Below are 25,196 nucleotides of genomic sequence, written 5' to 3'. Positions count from 1 at the left end.
CCACAGACATAGAATAGTTTGACTAACAGATACTATTCTAGAAATTGTTTCAATAGATACCGTAGTGCTGGGTAAGATGTAACATGACCTATCTGTGGTGGCTGGGGGGATATTGGACAGATATGGTGATGTAAAGTATTTTCCAATCTGTGAAAAGTGCCATGCGCATGCGCGAGTCTACGCTATTAGCGTAGACTACGTCAGTAGCGTAAACCTGCGCATGCGCAGTGGTAAATTTAGCTTGTTGGAAAACACTTTAGATCATAGGCTTACGTTAATAGCTTAAGAGATAAGCTATTAACGTAAGCCTATGATCTAAAGCAGTGGTCTTCAACCTGCGGACCCCCAGATGTCGCAAAACTACAACTCCCAGCATGCCCGGACAGCCATTGGCTGTCCGGGCAAGCTGGGAGTTGTAGTTTTGAAACATCTGGAAGTCCGCAGGTTGAAGACCACTGATCTAAAGTATTTTCCAATAAACTAAATTTACTACTGCGCATGCGCCGGTTTACGCTACTGACGTAGCTTACACTAGGTCTACGCTAATAGCGTAGACTCGCGGTAGACTCGCGCATGCGTATGGCACTTTTCACAGATTGGAAAATACTTTACATCATTGGTAGCCTTCTGGCCCATGTATATTAGCTCGATGACATCAGCTGAGTCTATGGACAGCTCAAGAATGGGAACCAAAAAGTATACAATTTAGTATGAAAAAACAGCAGAAGGGAATGCTCTAAAAAGAATGCGTGAATATTGCTTTAGAGAAGAATAAATCTGAAGCAGTTAACCTGCACCAGGAGCCATAAGTCAGCACACAGTGTGTCAGTGAAGTCTACTCTCTTCAGTAGGTGGTGGCTGCTCGTCATTACGTACCTCCATAAGGATTCAGCCCCTACTACACAACGTCCATTCCATTTTATCTTCTGCTACATTTACTGCAGTGCTAAACTGCTTGTCCCCAGGGGTTTCTATCTCAAGTCAGAGTGGGGAATAACAGTGTTCAGGTGCACAATATGGGAGGTTGTGTATGGGTAGATGTCCCACTGTCCATTGGTGAGTTATTTGGCTGTATGCTTAGGGTATCCAAGAAATGAATGAAGACTAATGCAAAGAAGTACTTAAAGGGGTATACCAGGCCAAAACTTTTTTTTATATATCAACTGGCTCCGGAAAGTTAAACAGATTTGTAAATTACTTCTATTAAAAAATCTTAATCCTTCCAATATTATTAGCTTCTGAAGTTGAGTTGTTGTTTTCTGTCTAACTGCTCTCTGATGACTCACGTCCCAGGAGCTGTGCAGTTCCTATGGGGATATTCTCCCATCATGCACAGCTCTCGGGACGTGACATCATCTTTGAGCAGTTAGACAGAAAACTTCAGAAGCTAATAACTATTGGAAGGATTAAGATTTTTTAATAGAAGTAATTTACAAATCTGTTTAACTTTCCGGAGCCAGTTGATATATATATATAAAAAAAGGTTTTGCCTGGAATACCCCTTTAAAACTTAGGTGCACACACCTTGAAACTAGTATAGTGATTTTATTTGCCAATACAGACTGGCCACATATTTAATCGGTCTGAAGGTAATGTCCCATCTATTTAAAAAAGTTTAGTATGCTTGGCTTTTTAAGAGTTACCCTTTAGTTGCCTTTAGTATTGTGTGAATATGAAGTGATAAAGTCACTGAACACCATTGGGAAACAGTCCACCTCCATGTACTGCTGTCTACGTAACAGAGGGCCACTATATTCTAGTGCAGCCAAAGAGTTGGCTAATAACAAAATAACAGATGAAATACGGTTAGCTCCGATGGGAAACACTTCACTTTTGTCTGTACTAGTTTTTACACATAAGATAACATATCTGCCTGTGAAATTACACCAACCTGCAACAAAAAAACAGGTACAGCTTGGACAGTAACCAAAATATCTGGAGCATTCTGATGAAAATGTTAGATGGCTGAGTGCTTTTTCTTCTTCCTTGCCCCAAGGACAATATTCAGGACATACCCTAGATAGGAAAATAACTTTTAAATACTAACTTTAGGACAGGGGTTACATATAGTGTTAGGGTATGTTCACAAGATGGAATTTCCATGTGGAATTCCGCAGCAGCAGAGTCCCATTGATATCAATGGGATTCTGCTGCGCTGTGCACACGGTGGAATTTCAGCAGTTTCTGCTGCCAAAATCCTGATTCCAATGTCCACAGAAAGAATAGATATGTCTATTCTTTCTGTGGAGTCTGCACGGAAATGCATTGGCTTCTATGAGACAGCACAATTCCGTGCGGACAGTCTCCCGTGTGAACATAGCCTTAGCATGGCCAATTACTGCACAGCAAAATGGTGTGCACTTTACTGTAAACTGCTGTGGTTTTGCAACGTGGTTATTGGCCACATGGCAAACTTGCTTTCTGCAGTAAAATATGTGTGGTTTACTATTCCACCCTAATATCACTCACAGAGGTACGATAATAAATTAGACACTTCAATAATCATTCACATTTAAAGGGACCCTACATGTGTCACTCTCATATACTTTTGTGTTGTAGATGAATGAAATTAGTTGCTCCTTTTTTGATCAACCATTTCAGGCTGGAAGTAGTCTCCCACCACAATGACCACATATGACTACTGTTCAAGCCATTTACATGTGTATGATATTGTGTGCAAGTTGATGAGCTAGTGTTATTCCTTCATTTCATCTACTGCCTTCCTATATATTGTATAAAGTGGGTCTAACATAGATCTTCATATAATCATATTGTTCAGGCCAACATGAATATTTTAAGGCGCAGTGCTGCTGAATACTATCTTATCAGGTAAGAGTATAACAGTTGAAGCTTCTGATCACTGCAAGGGCCTAACCCTAACCCCTAGGAGGCACATTCGATTTCTACGACTTCAGCTCTATTATTTGCCCCAGTGACCCTTTTCACCATCCTTTATAATTTACATGGCTCATAATCTAGTTCTAGAAAGAAGTAGCAGTGCAGGCAGTGGCACCCTCTCCCGATCCAGCACTGTGTAGGTACCTGAATGAGGCCGGTTCAGGAGTGCTGCTGTGTAAGTGAAAAGGTAGAAAAAGCTTTCTTATTGATGGATGTTCCAATGGTCAGACCTCATCCTTAGCCATGGACTACCCCTCTGCGGATTTTATGCAACAGTCACTCCTTATTACATATCATGTCAACACTGTAATCCAATAATAACCTTTAGTGGTCCAGGACAGACTGCAAAGCATATCCACAAACATGACACTGCTGGCTATGTCTTCTCCAGTGTGTGCTCTACATACACAGCGCTCCATGTTCCATAGTGCAGTAACTACTTCTAATTAGTGCCATTTAAGTAAAGCCTTTAAGGAAAAAAAAAGAAATGCACTCAACCATGTAACCACTTCACTTATGATGTTTCTGTTTTTATGCCGTCTGCAAATCAACTCAGGCGATGTGACCCAGATGTACTGAGAGAATGGGTGCAATGTGTGCATTTTAGGAACCGTGCCACGCTACAGAGGCACCTCAGGTGGCCAGCACATTGTTCCATTAAATTAATTAATTTCTGTAAATAAAAAAAAATTAAATAAAACAGATTTACAAAAAGAAAAAAAAATATCTCACAAGGCGTAATATATCTAAAGTCAAATGAAAAAAAAAAACAGATGTTGTAAACGCACCCTTCAAAAGCTTTTACAAATTTTTTCTTGTTCCTATATTTTTGGGGGTTACACTTAGAGGGAATAGACGCTTTAAAGCGCAGCAAGATTATGACAAGGAGTCTGAAGATGGGGCCCAGAATGTCTCTCCTAATATGATTCTTGTAAGAATATTGCAATCACATCCCTGTAATCAGCGGAGCGTGGAGAGAGCTTCCTCCTCAGCTAATATGCTCCCTTCTACATGATGAGTAATCATGTCCTATTAAACAGCGGTACAGGCTGAGGGAACTCAACTATACAAGTGTAATGAAGCCAGCATTCTCTGAGGACAGATTAGCTCCAAGTGATTTGACACATAGCATCATTGGAGCCTCAAACCTGACAAACTCAGTGCCTGCGTGTGATTTATGTGGAGCAGTGCTTGTCAGATGAGAGCAGAGCCTAAGTGTTCTGCTGGGGTAGAGGTGAAATGTGCACATAACTGACAGCTCTCTGCCTCCCTTCCTCGTCTCTCCTTTTTTATTCTTCCTGCCTCCCAAATGCTAGTGAAGGCTCAGTCTGTTCTCCCCCTTGTTCAGCACTCAGTGCTTTTACGCCTCCCATGTCATTCCTGGCTCCTCCCCCTGCGGTGCGAGGGGTGAGCGGTGCTAGAGTCTGTCTCCTTTTTACATGATCATTTTAGATTAAGGTGGGCATCAGTCCTCCACCTCCTGTGTTGCTGTTGTTGTTGCGATTGTTTTTCCGGGAGAGGTTTGGGGTAGCCATGAGCACAAACTGTTCATCAGGGCAGCCATATTGAAGAAGAAGATCCCGCACCTCTGGGGTCACAGCTTGCTTGGCGTATGCTAACGCTGTGTTGCCATGGAAGTCCCGAGCCATCACATCAACGCCGTACTGGAAGAATAAAGGGGAAAAAATTCTCATTATATTTGCACTATGGGTGAACAAACAGGACTGATTGAAAGAGTATTTTAACAATTTGCAAATGTCCTGAAGCCCCTTCCCAATATAACATATTCATATTTAGAACTCCACCCCTGCCAGCCTCAGCAGATCCCGACCATGGCCAAGATTAAATTATTTTACTATGGTGCTAGAACATTGTGTTAAAGGGGTACTCCACCCCTAGACATCTTATCCCCTATTCAAAGGATAGGGGATAAAATGTCTGATCACGGGGGTCCCGCTGCTGGGGACCCCCGCAATATAGCACGCAGCACCCACCTGTTACTGCTCCGGAAGTGCTGGAGGGTCTGGCTTTCGACCACGGGGACGGAAGATCGTGACGTCACGACTCCTCCCATAGACTTGCATTGAGGGGGCGGGACGTGACGTAACACAGGGGCGGAGTCGTGACGTCACGATCTTCCTTTGGATAGGGGATAAGATGTCTAGGGGTGGAGTACCTCTTTAAAATGAGAACACGGGCAGGTGGGACCAAAAGAAGTAGATGCACAAAAATAGAGACAAATATAAAACATAATTATATTGCAAACTTATATTTATACCACTGGACTTGGGACATATATAGTCACTTCCTAAGAGCCAGAATAGATTTTGGTAAAGTCTGCAGAAATCTGAATGATTTTCAAGGAAGGTAACTAGAAAAAGGGCTCTGTAATGTAACTGGTTTCTATAGTTCTCATCTCCACCTATTATAAAGTTCCACCACAGGCAGTGGCATCTCTTATGTTTGCACTTTTTGTTCTTGAGACATCACATGCACACTTGCTTACTGAATGAGATCCAGTTAAACACCCCCCTATCAGCATTGAATATAATCCATAACTCGTCTGGCCGTACAGTATAGACAAAGTGATTTTCATGCATGTAGAAAATAAATTGAATTTGGGCTGTCACCTGGCATCCTGCGCCAACCATTCTTAATTCTGATAGGACTAATCAGCTGAACAAGCAGATAAGTAAAATCTGTCCGCGGCACTACATGGCCACCTGTCCGATTGACTGGACTGCCCAGCATGTTAATAGGTCGGGTCTATATAGCCACAAGAATACTCACCCATATAAGCAGCTGAACAAGTACCACATTTCCCTTGCGACAAGCTAGATGCAAAGCCGTGCGTCTGTCCCCCTCTCCACAGGTTTCATTTACTTCTTCTCGGGAACCATGTGCAAGAAGTAGGATTACTGTCCTCAAGTCTTCTTCTGCTGTAGCCCTCAATAACTGCTGCCCTAAGGGTAAATCTCGACAGGGCAGAGCTGCTAAGAAAAGTTTCTGTTCGTATTTTGCACGGATCCAGCGTTCCTTTTCCTCCCTAAAAGAAAAAAAAGCAATGGGTAAATTTACAATACATGGAAAGTTTTTTAACTAGTGCTGGTCCATGAACCTGATCTCTTATCTACAGACAGGAAAAATATCCATTTAACCTATTTTTAAACTTCACATAGGTGTCAACATTTACTACACAGTAATATCACTCATTTGAGGCACATAACTGCCTCTGCTACATGTAAGTGATGGCATATCAGTAAATCAACCAAACTGTATTCTTGTACCCACTGTACTAGTATAGAAATAAAACTCATAATATTTTTACTACAAAGCCACAAAAACTAGAAGTGTCTCCAATCACCAAAAGTATAAATAAAGGTAGCCTTGTAAAAAGTACACATGAATTCAAAAACGGTCAAGAACAAATCATTTTTGTTACGAAAAAGTAATGTTAGTAAATGTATGCAGTTATAAATAGCACTAAATGGTGCAAATATATATTCATTATTTATACAGCGGTAACATACCCTGCAGCACCGTTCAGAGGTATAAGCCAATAGTGAGGTGTACAATGTAATGTCTCTATCCCAAGCATACAAGTTCATTTTTTTCCATTATTGTGCTCAGTCAGGGGCTAAAAACTAAACAAAACAGAATCTAATACTCACCTTCCTTACTCCCCTTCCGCTTTTACGGACCCTGCTCAGTCATACAGTGACTAAGGTGGGACACCGCTGCAGCCACTGATTAGCTAAGCAGCCATCTCCATGTGCTGATACCAGAAGTAAAGCGCAGCAAAACCAAAGCTCTGTGATAGCAGCAGCACGGAAGGAGAGTATAAGATTTTTTTAGTTTTGCTTTTAACCTGTAATATGTATTTTTGAAACAAATATGGGCAGATATCTTAAAATATAAATTAGTCTAAAATTGTAAGGGAATGTGTTTACAGACATTACTGAGCTGTGGGTATAGGCTACTTGAAGGAAAAGTTGTCAGCTGTTAATATAACAGAAAGGATTATAAAACTCCTTCAAGATGGAAATCCTGCACAGAGTGTGGAATAAGATGCTGGTTGTTCCCAGCATGTAAACTATGGTATATAAAACAAATAATGGTAGATTGAGAAAGATTTCAAAAGTGTCAGGATAAAAATCTCAATGCAGTATCAATGCAGAAAAAAATGATGAAAAAATGAAACAGGAGAAAAAAAGGTTACAGAGGGTTAAAGGGAAGCAATCAACAAGTGTGGAGCGTTGGATTAAAGTAATATTCAGAGGTGTATCACCAGTTTGCCAAGGAAATGATAATGGAATTGTTCAATGTTGCTATTTTAATTAAACATAGGATGATGTCTGACGAAATCACAATTGATTGTGGATATGTAAAAAGAATTAGTACATGACAAGGCTCTATTCTTGGGCTCCAGCCTCCAGGGCATTTCCCCCCCCCCCCATGTTACCAGACTAGGAAATGATGATCAGAGGAGAAAGGACCCGATGAGCATCTAAATGGTAGTGGATCTGGATTTTTATTTCTTTATTTTTTTAAACCAGCCTGACTAGTATGGTAAATAAGCAAATGACAGAAAGTCCTTTTTAGAACCCATTCATAATATATTTTATGGGCACATTGGAGGTATAAGTAAGAAAGTCAGAATTTGTAGCTTTTAAACATTGTTTTGCATCATATCCATTTTTTGCATACCCGCAAGATGTAAAAAAAACCTTTATACATTGACAGAAAGTCCCAATTGAGCAACAATCCTTTGGACAGGTCAATATCTGGCAGTGAACGTTTGGTATAGTTTGTGTGCCCGTTCACTTATATGGGGAAAAAAAACAAAGATTTTTCGGCCTGCATATAAGATGCGATCAGCCAATGTTCTATTGATCGGCTGCACGGCTGATCGCTGGGCTTTTTAGATGGGGCAATAGTCATTCCATCCGGGCAATAACAGTCCCAAGTAAAAAGCCATTGTACAGTAAAGTCTCCATTAGAGGACACCTCCCAATAGCAGATTGTTTTATAAGACTCTGCCAGGGAATTAAAAACTATGTGTTTGCACCCTCTGAATAGGGGACACTCCAAATAGTGGTTGCGGACATACTCAATAGAGGACAAAACACTCCCATTAGGGGACAACCAAGCTTATGTATCGGCCTTACCTTGCACACAGGGCCGCTGTCAGGAGGTACAGCCAATACCCCAGTAAGGGGCCCTGCAGCAGCCCCAGCACAGAAGAAGAAGACCGCTGTTTAAACAGTGGTCTCCTGCTTCTCTACATCCGCAGGGCTACATTATTCATCCCCCTCCTTTCCCCTGTGCCAAATCATCCCCCCCTTTATTACCCTCTGTGCCACATGATTTCCTTCTGATCCCCTCTGTGCCCTTTTATTACCCTCTGTGCAAATTCATCACCCTCTGTGCCATTTCATTCCCCCTTTGCCATATAATTCCCCCTTTAGCCCTCTGTGCCACTTCATAAAGAGAAGGGGTGATGAATTTACAAAGAGGGTAATAAAGGAGGGATGAAATGGCACAGGGGGATCAAGGGGAAATGATGTGACACACGGTATAAAGGGGGGATGAAATGATACGGGGGAGGGATATGGGGTGATTAAACGGCACTGGGAGATTTTACTGTAATATTGCTTTATAGGCCTCATACACACTGCCGTTGTTCCCCGTCGAGAACGGCTGTCAAAGACTCTCCCCCCCCCCCCCAAACCGCCGCTATTATGACTGACAGCAACAGCAAATAAGGGGTCACAGCGGCTCCCATTTACTATTATGGAAGCCGCCGGGCGCCGTTATGAATAGCGGGAGAAAAAGTTGGCACATGCAATAATTTTTCTCCTGCTATTCTGCCCGGCACTAGTGTACAACCGTAAGTACACTCTGGAGGGCGTACAATACAGTATTCGGTCATTTAGAAAGATTTTTCCCAATAGGGGACATCTCTCAACAGCGGACACTTATTTATTCCCCGTGAGTGTCCTCTATTGGGAGATTCTAATGTATGTGGTTATTCCATAATTTTTGCTAGGTTTTGTAATATTTCAGCTATGAGCAGTCACTAGATTAATCCCATTATGTGGGTAAACCCCCTGAGGAGGGGAGGCCCCTGTGCCAGGGCCCCTGGCTGTGTTTACACTCTTGGAGGTAATCTAGTGTCAGGTTAGCTTTAATCCGCTTCTAATCCCTCTGTGTAAACAGCTTCTCTAGAGAGAAAATCTGGATAATCTTTACATGGTTTCCTGTACATGCAGGGCGACCCTGGAGCGACCCCACATCTCCCCTGGCAAGGAATCACAATGAGCTGTTAGCACATCACACAGGAGCAGGGGATATATTACAGGAGTTGCAGGTGGGATGGGCAGGGGTCTGCCCAATAAAGACCATCAAAGCACTTCAATATGTTATCTAAAAGCTTCTACCTGCTGGAGGTGAATGGGTTTCCACACGGAGCTAATAGCTGATCATTAGCCAATGAATGGCGCAGGTAGGCAGCGGATACATTCACTCTTTTGTAAAGGAGACTTTATCTGATTTGCAAAAAATAAATGAAGAAACAAAACAGAAGCTAAAACAATGAAATGTGAGGCCCCCTGAGGCCTGAAAGGACAAGTTTAACTGTCCTTTGTGACGGTTACTGTCCCTACAACACACTATAGATCCTGCCCAGTATTGATAAAGGGTTTCGGTTTGGGGCAGTGTATCATGATGCAGCTATTTAAAGCAACAGGTTTTACGATGCAAGGAAACTTCCCAATCAGACCTCATGTCTAAGTATAATGACAGTAGGTACAAATATTCTGCAAGGAGGTGCAAATCCCCATAATAAATCTTACAAAAAAACAAAATTGCAATAAATGTAGATTGGTTAAAGTCAATTTCTATAGAGCCAACAAGTAGACAGGAATCTTGCATTTAAACTAAAAATATTCTTCTTCATTTGTGATCCCTGGAAATATGTTATTACAATTGCTGCACAAGTTTGAGAAACATTACCCCCTTAGATCCTCCACAAAGGCCTCTCTTCTTAGCCAGTACCCTGCTCTGCACTGTTGAGGGGTACGAACTTCATAAATGCCTATCTTTCTTTTAAAGCTGATTTTGCTTCTATCTAGTAATCCCTGGTCATGTTTTAAGGCTCTTTAAAGTGTACCAGTCGATTTAAAACTTTTCACATGTCCTAGAGAGATGTGAAAAGTCTTGTTCAGTCTGAGACCCCGACCAATTGTTAGAACAAGCAGGGAGAAGAGAGCAGCTGACCAGGACAATCCCATAGACTTACATTGTAGGTTTGTCTCACTTAGCTCGCTCTTCTCCCAGCTAGTTCTAGTTATTTGTCCTAGTCTGAACATTCAGACCATGACCAATCAAAACTTTTTGACATGTCTCTAAAATATGTGAAAAGTTTTTTGTTTTTTTAAGTGACAGTGTCCATTTAAGGAGTTAAGCAATGACTAACAGGGAAGCTATCTCCAATCCGAGGAGTTGTAGCTTCCAATAAAGTTATTAGATGTGATTTTAAGTTTTTATTAGTAAAAAAAAAAACTGAAGGGTTTTGAGCAAATCCAGTACCAGTACTTTCATTTGTTTCTACCTTCCTTTCCTTCTTTAGTTTCAGAATTCCTTCTTTAGTACCTTCTTTCCTTATCTAGTTCAGAGAAGAGCTACTAAACTGAAGAATATAACTTATCAGGAAAGGTTAAAGGACCTGAACATGTATAGCTTCGAAGAAAGTCGAGAGAGGGGGATATGATAGAGACTTTTAAATACATAAAGGGAATCAACACGGTAATGGAGGAGAACATGTTTAAAAGAAGAAAAACTACCACAAGAGGACATTGTTTTAAATTAGAGGGGCAAAGGTTTTAAAGTAATACCAGGAAGTATTACTTTACTGAGAGAGTAGTGGATGCATGGAATAGCCTTCCTTCAGAAGTGGTCGCTGCAAATACAGTGAAGGATTTTAAGCATGCATGGGATAAGTATAAGGCTATCCTTCATATAAAGAAGGGACAAGTACGATACTGGGCAGACTAGATGGGCCAAATGGCTCTTCTCTGTCAACACATTCTATGTTTCTACACTGCTCAAAAAAATAAAGGGAACACTAAGATAACACATCCTAGATCTGAATTAATGAACTAATCGTATGAAATACTTTCGTCTTTACATAGTTGAATGTGCTGACAACAAAATCACACAAAAATTATCAATGGGAATCAAATTTATCAACCCATGGAGGTCTGGATATGGAGTCACACTCAAAATCAAAGTGGAAAACCGCACAACAGGCTGATCCAACTATGATGTAATGTCGTTAAAACAAGTCAAAATGAGGCTCAGTAGTGTGTGTGGCCTCCACGTGCCCCTATGACCTTCCTACAACATCTGGGCATGCTCCTGATGAGGTGGCAGCTGGTCTCCAGAGGAATGTCCTCCCAGACCTGGACTAAAGCATCCGCCAACTCCTGGACAGTCTGTGGTACAACGTGGCATTTGTGGATCGAGCAAGACATGATGTCCCAGATGTGCGCAATCGGATTCAGGTCTGAGGAACGGGCGGGCCAGTCCATAGCATCAATGCCTTCCTCTTGCAGGAACTGCTATCACACTCCAGCCACATGAGGTCTAGCATTGTCTGGCATTAGGAGGAACCCAGGGCCAACAGCACCAGGATATGGTCTCACAAGGGGTCTGAGGATCTCATCTCGGTACCTAATGGCAGTCGGACTACCTCTGGCAAGCACTTGGAGGGCTGTGCGGCCCCCAAAGTAATGTCACCCCACACCATTACTGACCCAAAGCCAAACCGGTCCTGCTGGAGGATGTTGCAGGCAGAATGTTCTCCACGGCGTCTCCAGACTCTGTCACATGTGCTCAGTGTGAATCTGCTTTCATCTGTGAAGATTATAGGGCGCCAGTGGCGATTCTGCCAATCTTGGTGTTCTCTGGCAAATGCCAAACATCCTGCACGGTGTTGAGGTGTAAGCACAACCCCCACCTGTGGACATCAGGCCCTCATACCACCCTCATGGAGTCTGTTTCTGATTGTTTTGGTGGACACATGCACATTTGTGGCCTGCTGGAGGTCATTTTGCAGGGCTCTGGCAATGCTCCTCCTTGCACAAAGGCGGAGGTAGCGGTCCTGCTGCTGGGTTGTTGCCCTCCTACGGCCTCCTCCACGTCTCCTGATGTACTGGACTGCCTCCTGGTAACTGCTCTGGACACTACGCTGACAGACATAGCAAACCTTCTTGCCACTGCTCGCATTGATGTGTCATCCTGGAGCTGCACTACCTGAGCCACTTGTGTGGGTTGTAGACTCCGCCAGCATTTGAAAGTGACCAAAACATCAGCCAGGAAGCATAGGAACTGAGAAGTGGTCTGTGGTCACCACCTGCAGAACCACTTCTTTATTGGGGGTCTCTTGCTAATTGCCTATAATTTTCACCTGTTGTCTGTTCCATTTGCACAACAGCATATGAAATTGAATGTCAATCAGTGTTGCTTCCTGAGTGGACATTGTGATTTCACAGAAGTGTGATTGACTTGGCGTTACATTGTGTTGTTTGAGTGTTCCCTTAATTTTTTTGAGCAGTGTATGTTTCCTCCCTTCCTTTAGTTCCTTCCCCCCTTCCTTTAGTTCATTGCCCCCTTACCTTTAGTTCTTTCCCCTCTTCCTTCCTCTCCAAGACAAAGACTGGTACCAGTTCTGGTTTTCCCATTTGGCACATATAGGCTTGGTAGAACCTCTCCACTCCTTTGCTACGTATATGGGTGACAGGTGCATTTTATACCACAGCATTTCCTTATTTAGGGGACCCATAATGGCTGGGTTCACCATGATACCTAATACAAGAGGAGCTGCCCTCCTATTGTTTCTCAGACTGCAGTCCATATAGGCATGTGTCTGTACAACTATAATGCTACATATTTTGGACTACCCCCCCCCCCCCCCCCCCAGATGTTACCTTTGTTGCGGACTAGCAGCTTTCCTTGCACTGGGGTTGGCGGATGGACTGTTAAGGCTGTGAGCACTATTTACATTATTAACTGATGTTATTTCAGGGAAAGTCATATAATCAAATCCAGTGGATCAGATCAAAGACAAACAGACAAATTCCCCCCCCCGGGATGACTATTCTTTTGCACTTCCAGATCTAGCACAGCTGACTTTTGCCATTCACTACTTTGGGTTGCACTTTGATAGGTTACAATATTCAGGTTATCTAGTAGGAAAACCACATGTAAAACAAAGTAATACCAAATGACAAATCCAACTATTCTACATTTCCATTGTACTACAGAGTTTTCCAAACAATGCCCCTCCAGCTGTTGCAAAACTACAACTCTCAGCATGCCCGGACAGCCAACGGCTGTCCGGGAATGCTGGGAGTTGTAGTTTTGCAACAGCTGAAGGCGCGCTGCTTGAAAAACACTGGTCTACTACATAAGAAGGTTGGTGATATTTGGCAGAAAAGCATTTTTTTTTTACTCCCAGAGACTCAATGTAGTTTTAGTAAAATCTTTGAGAGACAAAACACTATATACATGGTATAATAGTCACCGTGCAAAGAAAGCAGGTACAGATTTCACCTATGGGTATTGATAGGAGGGGGGGGGGGGGTCCTAGCTGAAAGGAATTCGGACCCAGTGCCATCCTGCTTACAGCAAAGGAGAACCTGGGAGGAAGAGGAGTCGGAAGAGGAGTTGGAGACAATATGAGGGGGGAAACGCTCTCTGCAGGGGGAGAGCCTAGTCTATGGCACAGGAAGTGTTTTAGCAGATGGCTGGCTGGGGGCTGCATGCTTCTTCACTAGGCTAGGTTGCTAAGGATGGAGGAAGCAGAGAAGGGAAAGAGATGGTAGGAGGGTGTACATGCTACAGCGAGCAGGATATATATATATATATATACACACACACACACATATATATATATATATATTCATTATACATGCACTTGGTTGTAAGTTGACATTTTTGTTATTTAGGTTTCTATAACTTACAAAACACTTGACAATTTCTACATGTACATTATATATATGTGTTTGTGTGTGTGTATAATATATATATATCTATATATATATACACACACATACACACACAAACACACACACACATATATATATATATATATATATATATATATATTCATTATACATGCACTTGGTTGTAAGTTGACATTTTTGTTATTTAGGTTTCTATAACTTACGAAACACTTGATCATTTCTACATGTACATTATATATATATATATATATATATATATATATATATATACACACATACACACACACATATATATGTCACACATATATATCATTTCTACATGTACATTATATATATATATACATACACACACACATATATATATATATATATATATATATATTCATTATACATGCACTTGGTTGTAAGTTGACATTTTTGTTATTTAGGTTTCTATAACTTACGAAACACTTGATCATTTCTACACGAGCACTATGAAGGTATCTGGGTGAAGTTGTACTAGGCAGAACGATCTGTAATATACAGTATGTAAGAGCAGTATGGTGTCTGTGTTATATTGATGTGTCACTGACTACTCTGAGCCGCCTGCCCCGCAGCGGTCCGCAGCTCACTTACAGAGCACGCTGAGAGGTGGGAGGTATCAGTGGATTTATGTACTAACAGGGGCTCTGCACATAAATATCCCAGAGGTGCCTGATCAATAAAATCAGTGTTTTACCAACCTGCGGAATGTTTTATGGAGCTCAGAGAACAGCGGAAACATTGACGATTAAATAAAGCAAATCTATTAGCCTTATTACGGGATAGTCAGGGTCTTCTGACATACGCACAGGCTCAATGGCAAGGACATAAGGCAAACCGCACACATTACTCAGGTTTTGTCTGCAGCAAACATACAAGGTACATGCCGAAATATTATAACCCCCTCCTTCAAGACACAGGGAATTCACAATTATTATAGTAAATAAGATAATGGTCCACAAACGTGAAGATCAGGGTATGTGGACATGGGAACGATTTTTATTTTGCTGTTCTGTAAAAGAAGCAACTTTTCAAATATTCTTGGTTAGAACTATCATTGTGTATATAGCTCCTATACCGAGCTAAGTGTCCGCACAGTTACAAAATAAATCAGTGTAGTTTACTGTGTTAGTCCCCAATTACATCATTCCAAACCGAACAGTGTAAAACATATCGGCATGGTCAGAATTAGCTGGGGCTGTTTGTGGGGTGTATCCATGAATCACAGATCTGTATGTACAAAACAGAATCTTTTTTAATCAAAACTACAAATCTTTTTGTGGGGAAAAATAAAAATTCTACAAAAGGTGGATATATCCTATAAATGCAGCATTAAAGTAAAAGAAAACCAGCACTGTGCACAGATATAGAGCAAAAGGGTGCAAGCCACAAGGAGACTCAACTTTTCCTCTGCACAGGTTATGATAAATCTCCCCCCCCCCCTACGAGAGGGACTCTGGTCTCTGATATAACTTAAAAAACAAAACACTCGGGTCCCAACAGTAAGAAAAATGGCAGCACCCCATTAATAATAATAACAAAAACTAATAATTTGATTTACTTATGATGCATTCAAAAGAAGCATAACCGACAGATGTCAGGGACCACCAAAATTATAGTAAAACTTTATGCTTAAAAAATTACTAAATGCTTTAGATTTTTGAGTTTCATTTTTTTTTTTGTAAAATCACAAAGAGAATTTCTAGCTAAACTATTAAAGGGGATATTTAGGATTCGAAAACAATAGTTTCTTCCAGAATCAGCACCACCAGGGTTCTCTATTGTGAATGAAGCTGAGCTGTAATACCACACACAACTTTTTAGTAGAAGGCAACTATTTCCTAATCCTGAATAAATTAGTCTTTCTATATATTTTTTAACAGTTTATTTTCTATGAACTATGAAACCAACTTCATAACGGTCTTTGGTCGTTGTTTTCTTTTGGTTTTTTTTCTTCTGGTATTCCCTCATTTACCATTCACAGCACTTCCGCCCATGCACAGAACACGTTTCCTAGTGCATGTAATGCGCATGCACACACTGCTGCTATTGAATTAACATAGAAACCAAAGTTCTAAACATTTTCTTTCTGAGTGCTAGAGGACTACATGTGCTAGAGGATAACATGTCTGATTGTGGGGGTCCGGCCGCTGGCGATCCCCACTATCTCGCATGCAGCACCCACCTCTGGGAGCTGCACGCAGCGCTGCAGCCTCGTAGTCTGCCTGGTCATCACTACAGGACCGGAGTATCATGACGTCACGACTCCGCCCCGTGAGATGTTCCGCCCCCGCAATGCAAGTCTATGGGTGGGATCGTGATGGCAGTCACGCCCCCTCCCATAGACTTGCAGTGCGTGGGCGGGGTGTGACATCACGACTCCGCCCCCATGTGACGGCCCCGTAGTCGTGACCCGGCAAACTATGAGGCTGCAGCGCTGCGTACAGCTCCCAGAAGTTGGTGCTGCATGCAAGATAGCGGGGGTCCCCAGCGGCAGGACCCCTGCGATGAGACATCTTATCCCCTATCCATTGGATAGGGTATAAGATGTCTTAGGGCCGGAGTACCCCTTTAAGGGGTGATTGATGGGTTTATTTGACGAACTGGACACTTCTTTAGTAAGTATAGTTCTTTCCAGTCTGACCACAGTGCTCTCTGCTGCCACCTCTGTACGTCTCAGGAACTGTCCAGAGCAGAAGCAAATTGCCAGAGCAAACCTCTCCTGCTCTGGACAGTTCCTGACACAGACAGAGGTGGCAGCAGAGAGCACTGTGGTCAGACCGGAAAGAACTACACAACTGGGAGAAAGACATGTTCAGCTGATAGTTATTGAAAATATATGGGCACCATAGGTCTGAAGAACAGAACTACAGTCCTCTAAAAAGCAGATTTGATGCGCAGGATTTTCTGCTGAAGATTTCAATGTAAACTGAATGACTGAGCACCGCTTCTAATCTGCAGTTACAAATCTTGCACATCAAATCTGCGCAGGATCGTGTACGCGTGAACGTACCCTAAATGTCCTAAGAAAAATGAAGGACAGACCAACAATAAAGAATCAAAGAAATCAAAATGATTGATGTGTTTACTTGACAAACTGGACACTTCTTTAGTAAGTATATATAGCGAAAACTGTGAACATACCCTGAAGGAGTTATCCAAAATTACAAAAATAGCTGCTTTCTTAAAAAAACAGCACCACTCTTGTCTTCAGTTTGTGTTAGGTATTACAGCTAACCATTGAAATGAAAAGAACAGAGTTGTAATAGCACACAACCTGAGGACAGGTGTGGTGCTGTTTTTGGGAGAAAACAGCGATGTGTTTCTAATCCTGGATAACCCCTTTAAGCTCAGCAGTCACGAGAAGTCACGTGGCAGCAACTGATCATTGACACAAAGTCATACAAACACCACACTATTGTGATCAGAAGACAACCAGTCTATCCATGTATTTCAGGTGCTTTGAACTTGGTTTTTTATTCTGCAATCCATAAATGTTATAATGTATCAGACATTATTCTATTATAATGGATCTGAAATCTTATAAACATATAGCTACATAGACCTATTGGTACTCTCTAAACACAGTCTCTCAAAAAGATAAAAATAAATAAAAATGAAATAAAAATTTTGTCTCTCGATTTTTCTCCTTATTTTTCCAACCAACACACCCCTTGTAAACCATCCCCAGTAGTGAGGGAGCGGGCACGGAATCTGTATGGCATCAGCGAGTGAGGGAGAGCGTGCAGGAAATTGGGCAGCTTGTTAGAGGAGCAGAGAACCAATCAGGACAGAATTATGCAGTCATGTAAGAAATAATATCTATTAGGCTAATTTAATCAGCGCATACTTTACAGATGGATTAGAATGCAGAATCCAATTATGTCAGACATTGCGGCTACACTGGACTTGTAGCCTTCATATGGGAGATGGGGACAAAAGGTAGGGGGGAGGCAAAGAATGGGGCTCTACACAGCACGGGCAAAATAAGCAGCACACTGGGTTAATATAAAGCTTAGCTTAAGAAGAGATTTAAGAGAAATGGAAAACCCTTTAAATACAATAAGATCCTCAATCACTGAGCGCTTACACGGTAACGTATTGTAATCAGATCTAAGGCCAGCTACTCACCTAAAAGTGTAAAGGGGCCATACATTTAGAATAATAGTCAGCCATCTCTCCAACCTCCCCATACACATGAATGGTCTATTGCCTATGGGGAAGGGTAGTTGCGGCCAAACTGCTCTGGTGCCGACTTACCCATCCCAGAACAGGTCAGGCAGTATAAATCCAGCATGCCAGAGCCATTTCTCCACTGACATCACCAGGCACTGGAGAGTCGGGAGGCTGCCATAAACCTTATACAATCAATGTATGGTCACCTTACAGACAACAAGACAGGAATCAGACAAACTAGATATGCAAAGTGGACCCAATCTACGTGTGTAGAAGAAGCGGTAGAAGCCGGGCAACATAATATAAGAAGAAAATCACATTAATTTAGTGTCTGCTTTCTATATATATATGCAAGCAACAGAAAGTATGTTACAAAAAATCTTAAAGGGGTACTCCAGTGCAAAACATCTTATCCCCTACCAGGGCGCTGTGCAGGGTCCCCTCGAGATCAGACACTTATAGGGGATAGGAGTCCTGTGGATAGAGGATAAGGAGTAAAGTATCGGAGTACTCCTTTAACAAATTTGTTTTGAATCTAGGAGCCAGCGCAATGTTTCCGTTTTTGAGAGGTGGTTGTTTAAACATGTTTTTTCACTATTTTCCCAGTTATATTTTGCACAGGAACCTGGGTAACTAGTCCTGAGACCCGCTCCAAGGAATAGTTTCCCAGTTAGCGGCAGCATTTTTTTTAATTAAGATAATTCTGAAACAACTGGGTAAGTGTAATTCATAGTGTCCCGCTATCACAATGCCTGTTCTATGCTGATTACAGGTTCCCTTTATGGAAATATTTAAAAAAAATACTTAATTAAAAGGCAATAAACAACTTATATTGCAAAAAAAAAAAAAAAAGAGAAGTGCCCCCTCACTGACACAGTAGTAACAGCAGATCTTCACTCCAACGACCCCCCCCCCTTATAACAGGTCTCCCCTCTCCAAACCCCCCCTCACACATAGCAGGACTCTCAGCCCCCCTCCTTTCCACATATGAGGCCCCCTGTCCAGCCCCCCCCCTCACACATAGCAGGACTCTCAGCCCCCCTGCTCTTCACATAAGAGGCCCCCCTATACAGTCCCCTATCTCACACATAGCAGGACTCTCAGCCCCACATATGAGGCCCCCTGTACAGTCCCCCCTCACACATAGCACGACTCTCAGCCCCCCTCCTTTCCACATATGAGGCCCCCTGTCCAGTCCCCCCCCTCACACATAGCATGACTCTCAGCCCCCCTCCTTTCCACATATGAGGCCCCCTGTCCAGTCCCCCCTCACACATAGCATGACTCTCAGCCCCCCTCCTTTCCACATAAGAGGCCCCTTGTCCAGTCCCCCCTCACACATAGCATGACTCTCAGCCCCCCTCCTTTCTACATAAGAGGCCCCCTGTCCAGTCCGCCCCCCTCACACATAGCACGACTCTCAGCCCCCCTCCTCTCCACATAAGAGGCCCCCTGTCCAGTCCCCCCCCCCTCACACATAGCACGACTCTCAGCCCCCCTCCTTTCTACATAAGAGGCCCCCTGTCCAGACCGCCCCCCTCACACATAGCATGACTCTCAGCCCCCCTCCTTTCTACATAAGAGGCCCCCTGTCCAGTCCGCCCCCCTCACACATAGCACGACTCTCAGCCCCCCTCCTCTCCACATAAGAGGCCCCCTGTCCAGTCCCCCCCCCCTCACACATAGCACGACTCTCAGCCCCCCTCCTCTCCACATAAGAGGCCCCCTGTCCAGTCCCCCCCCCTCACACATAGCACGACTCTCAGCCCCCCTCCTCTCCACATAAGAGGCCCCCTGTCCAGTCCCCCCCTCACACATAGCACGACTCTCAGCCCCCCTCCTCTCCACATAAGCGGCCCCCCTATACAGTCCCCTCCTAACACATAGCAGGACTCTTTGCCTAGGTTCTCCTATTACCCAGTGTAGGGGATCTTCCCCTGAGCAGCTGTTCCTGTGTGCCGTCAGCAGGAGGAGACAGAACCAGTGAGGAGAAGATAGACAGTAGAGGCAGCAGTGAGAGTCCTGTCTCTACAGTATGTAGTACAGTCTCTGTGTCCTCCGGACCTCCGGTCACTGTGTCAGCTGTCAGTCTCATGACCTGTGTGTGCCGCTGTAGCTGAGGTCATGAGTTCTGACAGGCTGACACAGTGGCTGATCTGTATGTGTGTCCGGACTCCTGCCCTCCAGGCACTGCAGGGGGATGCAGCGGGCCGGGCCCCCTTGGGACCTCGGGCCCCTTACTGGGGTTCTGGCTGTACCCCCCTGACGGCGGTCCTGCTGAAGACTCTGTTAGTATTTCTTATTACAAGTTCCATTGTGCTTAACAGGAGACACAGTATTGCATGCAATGCTACTATTCTCATTGAAAAAGTAGAAATCTTAGCAGAACCCAATAGATCGCATTAAAAGTCAGTGAGATCTGTTGACTACAGGATTTGGCACAGCGCTGTGGTTTATGTTTATAAATGTAAGTCACAGCGCTGATGTACACAGAGACTAAGGTACACATTAATATCATTATTTGTCTAGATCTAGAGACAGATGTTGTTAGATGAGACTATATGTGAGCATGATTTCCTTCTCTATTTTAGACAGCTTAAAATATACAATTCCCCATTTCTGCCTTAGAAATAGAATGTATATTATATAAAAAAAAAATACTAATGTAAATAATAGAAGATATATATTTCTGAAGTTTTTTTTTTAACCAGGTTAAACCATATTTGTGTAGTATAAAACACACTTCTACTAATGAAGTGTAAATGTCTGCAATACAAAAAATCACCACCAGATGGCTCCTGCTTCATTCATGCAAACACTTTGAATCAGTTTTTATCTGATACGAAGCTCCATTATCAACTTTTAACTTCCCAGTTTTTGTTTTGTGGAGTCTGAATTATTACTAGTTCAATACCTTTGGTTAAAGTGGTAATATATATAGGACAAACAGAGGCTGCATGCATTTATGTGTGTACCAATCCAGAATACATTTCCTTTAGGCAAATTTCCTTTAAGCATTTGCCAACCTGTGGCTCCTTAACAGCCACAGGTTGGGGGCACTGCTTTAACCCCTTAGGGACCAGGCACGTATGAGTACGTCCCTGCGCCCTGGGTCTTAAGGAACAGGCATGTACTCATACGTCCGTGGGAATTTCGCATCACGCAACGGGCGGGTTGCAAAACCGGACGCCTGCTGAAATCGTTCAGCAGGCGTCCAAGGCAAACGCCGAGGGGGGTCCTGAGACCCCCCCCCCCATGTTGGCGATCGCAGAAAATCGCATGTCAATTCAGACATGCAATTTTCTGCTATTCCGGGCTGATCGGTAGTGCTGGGCGATATGACCAAAAATGAGTATCACGGTATTTTTCTAAAGTATCACGGTATTTCACGGTATTTTTTTTTTTACATTGAGACTTGCATTGAGGTGGCGTAGCGGAACTAAATGGGCTTTTGGAACTAAATGATCTGAACACTGGGGCAGTGGAGTACCCTTTTAAATAGATGTAACAAACAACCCTACAGCCTCCAGCTGTTGCAAAACTACAACTCCCAGCATGTTGGACTATATAGTAGTGTATAGTATAGGTCAGTGTTTCCCAACTAGGGGTGCCTCCAGCTGTTGCAAAACTACCACTCCCAGCATGCCGGACAGCCGTTGGCTGTCCGGGCATGCTGGGAGTTGTAGTTTTGCAACAGCCGGAGGGCCTCAACAGCTGGAGGGCCTATTGTAGGTATAGTATATTATACAGACCCCTGTCCATCCCAGAACCCTGACTCACCTTCCCAGTTGCTGCAGGGTCCGTCCGGGGAGGGTGGTCCGGGCCATCCATCCTTCCTGTAGTGTCCGGCGGCATTCCGGGTGGAGGGTGAACCGGTCCGGGCTGTCCTTCTTCTCTGGGGGTCCTCTTCTCCACTCCGGGCAGGCTCCGGCCTAGTAACGCTGCATAGACGCCGCTGCACAGTGACGTCACGGCGTAGCGGCGTCTATGCAGCGTACTAGGCCGGAGCCTGCCCGGAGTGGAGAAGAGGACCCCCGGAGAAGAAGGACAGTTCGGACCGGTTCACCCTCCACCCGGAATGCCGCCCGACACTACAGGAAGGATGGATGGCCCGGACCACCCCCATTACGGGTAAGTTTAATTTTTTTATTGACTCGGAGGGTGGGGGAGGGGCCAGACCGGTATAGCGGTATGGGCAAAAATCCATACCGTGGGACAAAAAAAACAAAACAGTATCCGGTTAATACCGGTATACCGCCCAGCACTACTGATCGGGTCTCTGGTGACCCGATCAGCCCGGAAAATAGTGATGATCTGACCTGTCAGTGACAGCCCCGATCATCTTGCAGGGTAGGAGTGAGGTCGCAGTGCTGCGATCTCCACCTATCCCATGCCATTGGTCAGAACTGATTCTGACCAATGGCAGAGCAGGACAGTGGGTTGTCCCTGGATGTCGCGGGGAACATGGGGAGAATATGGAGGTTGGTACCTGCAGGAGAAGATGCCTGCGAACAGCTGATCGTCGCTGCAGACTGCTGGATCCTGGCTCAGGTAGGGAAGCGACGACGGGGTGGGGGGGGATGGGGTAATAAAAGTGAAAGTAATGTGATCTTTACTGTGGCAACCACTAGGAAGGCCAAAGGCTGTCTGGGCATGCTGGGAGTTGTAGTTTTGCAACATCTGGAGGGTTACAGTTTGGGGACCACTGTTACAGTGGTGCCCAAACTGTAGCCCTCCAGATGTTGCCAAACTACAACTCTCAGCATGCCTAGACTGCCCAGGCATGCTGGGAGTTGTAGTTATGTAACATCTGTCCCCTCAGATTTTGCAATTTTCATGGAATTTTTGAAAATGCTGCTCTACTTTGAAGCCCTCTAATTTTTTCAAAAATAAAAAATATGTCCATTTTATGATGCCAACATAAAGTGGACATATTGTATTTGTGAATAAAAATAATTTATTTGGAATATCAATTTTCCTTACAAGCAGAGAGCTTCAAAGTTAGAAAAATGCAAAATTTTCCAAATTTTCATGAAATTTGGGGATTTTTCACCAAAAAAGGATGCAAGTAACGACGAAAATTTACCACCAAAATAAAGTAGAATATGTCACGAAAAAACTGCCTCAGAATCAGTATATTCGGTCAAAGCGTTTTAGAGATATTAATTCTTAAAGTGACGATGGTCAGATGTGCAAAAAACGCTCTGGTCCTACAGTGAAAATTGGCCTGGTCCTTAAAGGGGTACTCCGGTGAAAACCTTTTTTCTTTTAAATCAACTGGTGCCAGAAAGTTAAACAGATTTGTAAATTACTTCTATTAAAAAATCTTAATCCTTCCTGTACTTATTAGCTGCTGAATACTGCAGAGGAAATTATTTTCTTTTTGGAATTCTCTCTGATGACAACACGAGCACAGTGCTCTTTGCTGACGTCATAATAATAATAATAATAATAATAACAACTCTTTATTTATTGTTGTCCTTTGAACCCAAGGCCCCAGCACTGCAAGGCAGGAGTGCTAACCACTGAGCCACCATGCTGCCCTTAGCATACATCTGCTATGCACGGTTGCTAAAATGGACAGAGATGTCAGCAGAGAGCACTGTGTTCATGATGTCATCAGTGTTCCAAAAAGAAAGGAATTTCCTCTGTAGCATTCAGCATCTAATAAGTACTGGAAGGATTAAGATTTTTTTAATAGAAGTAATTTACAAATCTGTTTAACTTTCTGGCACCAGTTGATTTAGGGGGTTAAAGGGGTTATCCAGGAAAAAACTTTTTTTTATATATCAACTGGCTCCAGAAAGTTAAACAGATTTGTAAATTACTTCTATAAAAAAATCTTAATTCTATCAGTACTTATGAGCTGATGAAGTTGAGTTGTTCCCTCTGATGACACGTGTCTCGGGAACCGCCCAGTTTAGAAGCAAATCCCCATAGCAAACCTCTTCTACTCTGTGCAGTTCCAGAAACAAGCAGAGATGTCAGCAGAGAGCACTGTTGCCAGAAAGAAAACAACAACTCAACATCAGCAGCTGATAATTATTGAAAGGATAAAGATTTTTTAATAGAAGTAATTTACAAATCTGTTTAACTTTCTGGAGCCAGTTGATCTAAAAAAAAAAAAAAAAATTTCCTGGAAAACCCCTTTAAGCTATTTTAATCCTTAAATGGGCACTTTCAGATTCAAAAACTTTTTGTATGTTGTAAGAAGAGTGCTTGCCCACCCTCACTTACTTTCTGAACATTGTCCATGCCTGTGCTTCAGCTTGGACAAAGCCATGATTTTATAAGCCATCATTTCTATAAAAAGGAAATAACATTTTCTTATGAAGTATATTAGAAAGGTTATTGTTTTGCCAAGATGTACAACATATACAAAGTTTTTGTATTGGACAGTGCCCATTTAAAAAAATAAATAAAAAATAAATAAAAAAAAATACTGGCTGAGAATTCTCGCTTTTTCACTGCTTTTTATTTATTTATTAGTATTTTTTTTTTTTTATCTGTTCATTTTCCTAAAGCAAATGTTGTTTGGCAACCAGCCAATTTTTGGTAAGAAAAAAGGACCAAGCACTTAATACATTGCTTGTAACATAACCCAGAACACTGTCTGAACATAGCCTTAAAGGGGTTATCCAGAGAAAAAACTTATATATATATCTCAACTGGCTCCAGAAAGTTAAATAGATATGTAAATTACGTCTATTAAAAAAATATTAATCCTTTCAGTACTTATGAGCTTCTGAAGTTGAGTTGTTCTTTTTTGTCTAAGTGCTCTCTGATGACACGTGTCTCGGGAACCGCCCAGTTTAGAAGCAAATCCCCATAGCAAACCTCTTCTAAACTGGGCGGTTCCCGAGACACGTGTCATCGGAGAGCACTTAGACAGAAAAGAACAACTCAACTTCAGAAGCTCATAGGTACTGAAAGGATTAAGATTTTTTTAATAGAAGTAATTTACAAATCTGTTTAACTTTCTGGAGACAGTTGATATATAAAAAAATTTTTTTTTCCTGGAATACCCCTTTAATAACTTCTAATTCTTTTAGTACCACAGACAAAATGTTCAGC

At 42.8% G+C, this 25,196-nt stretch overlaps 1 protein-coding gene across 10 annotated transcripts in view; it reads right to left on the bottom strand.

Moving 5' to 3' along the window:
- Positions 1 to 1,199: 1,199 nt before the first annotated feature.
- AGAP1 (ArfGAP with GTPase domain, ankyrin repeat and PH domain 1) overlaps positions 1,200 to 25,196 on the bottom strand; it is a 476,005-nt gene continuing 452,008 nt past the window's right edge. For all 10 annotated transcript variants that reach the window (XM_056536385.1, XM_056536386.1, XM_056536384.1 and 7 more), the window contains 2 exons: positions 5,689 to 5,944; positions 1,200 to 4,562 (listed from right to left, as the gene is read on the bottom strand). In XM_056536385.1, the coding sequence (XP_056392360.1) occupies positions 4,347 to 4,562; positions 5,689 to 5,944 (472 nt within the window). In that variant the 3' untranslated portion in view covers positions 1,200 to 4,346. The remainder of the gene's footprint in view (positions 4,563 to 5,688; positions 5,945 to 25,196) is intronic.

Source organism: Hyla sarda, chromosome 8 (assembly GCF_029499605.1).
Source record: "Hyla sarda isolate aHylSar1 chromosome 8, aHylSar1.hap1, whole genome shotgun sequence".
NCBI classification, from domain to species: domain Eukaryota; kingdom Metazoa; phylum Chordata; class Amphibia; order Anura; family Hylidae; genus Hyla; species Hyla sarda.
Note: the sequence above shows the minus strand (reverse complement) of the source record. Positions and strands in the feature narration are given on the sequence as shown.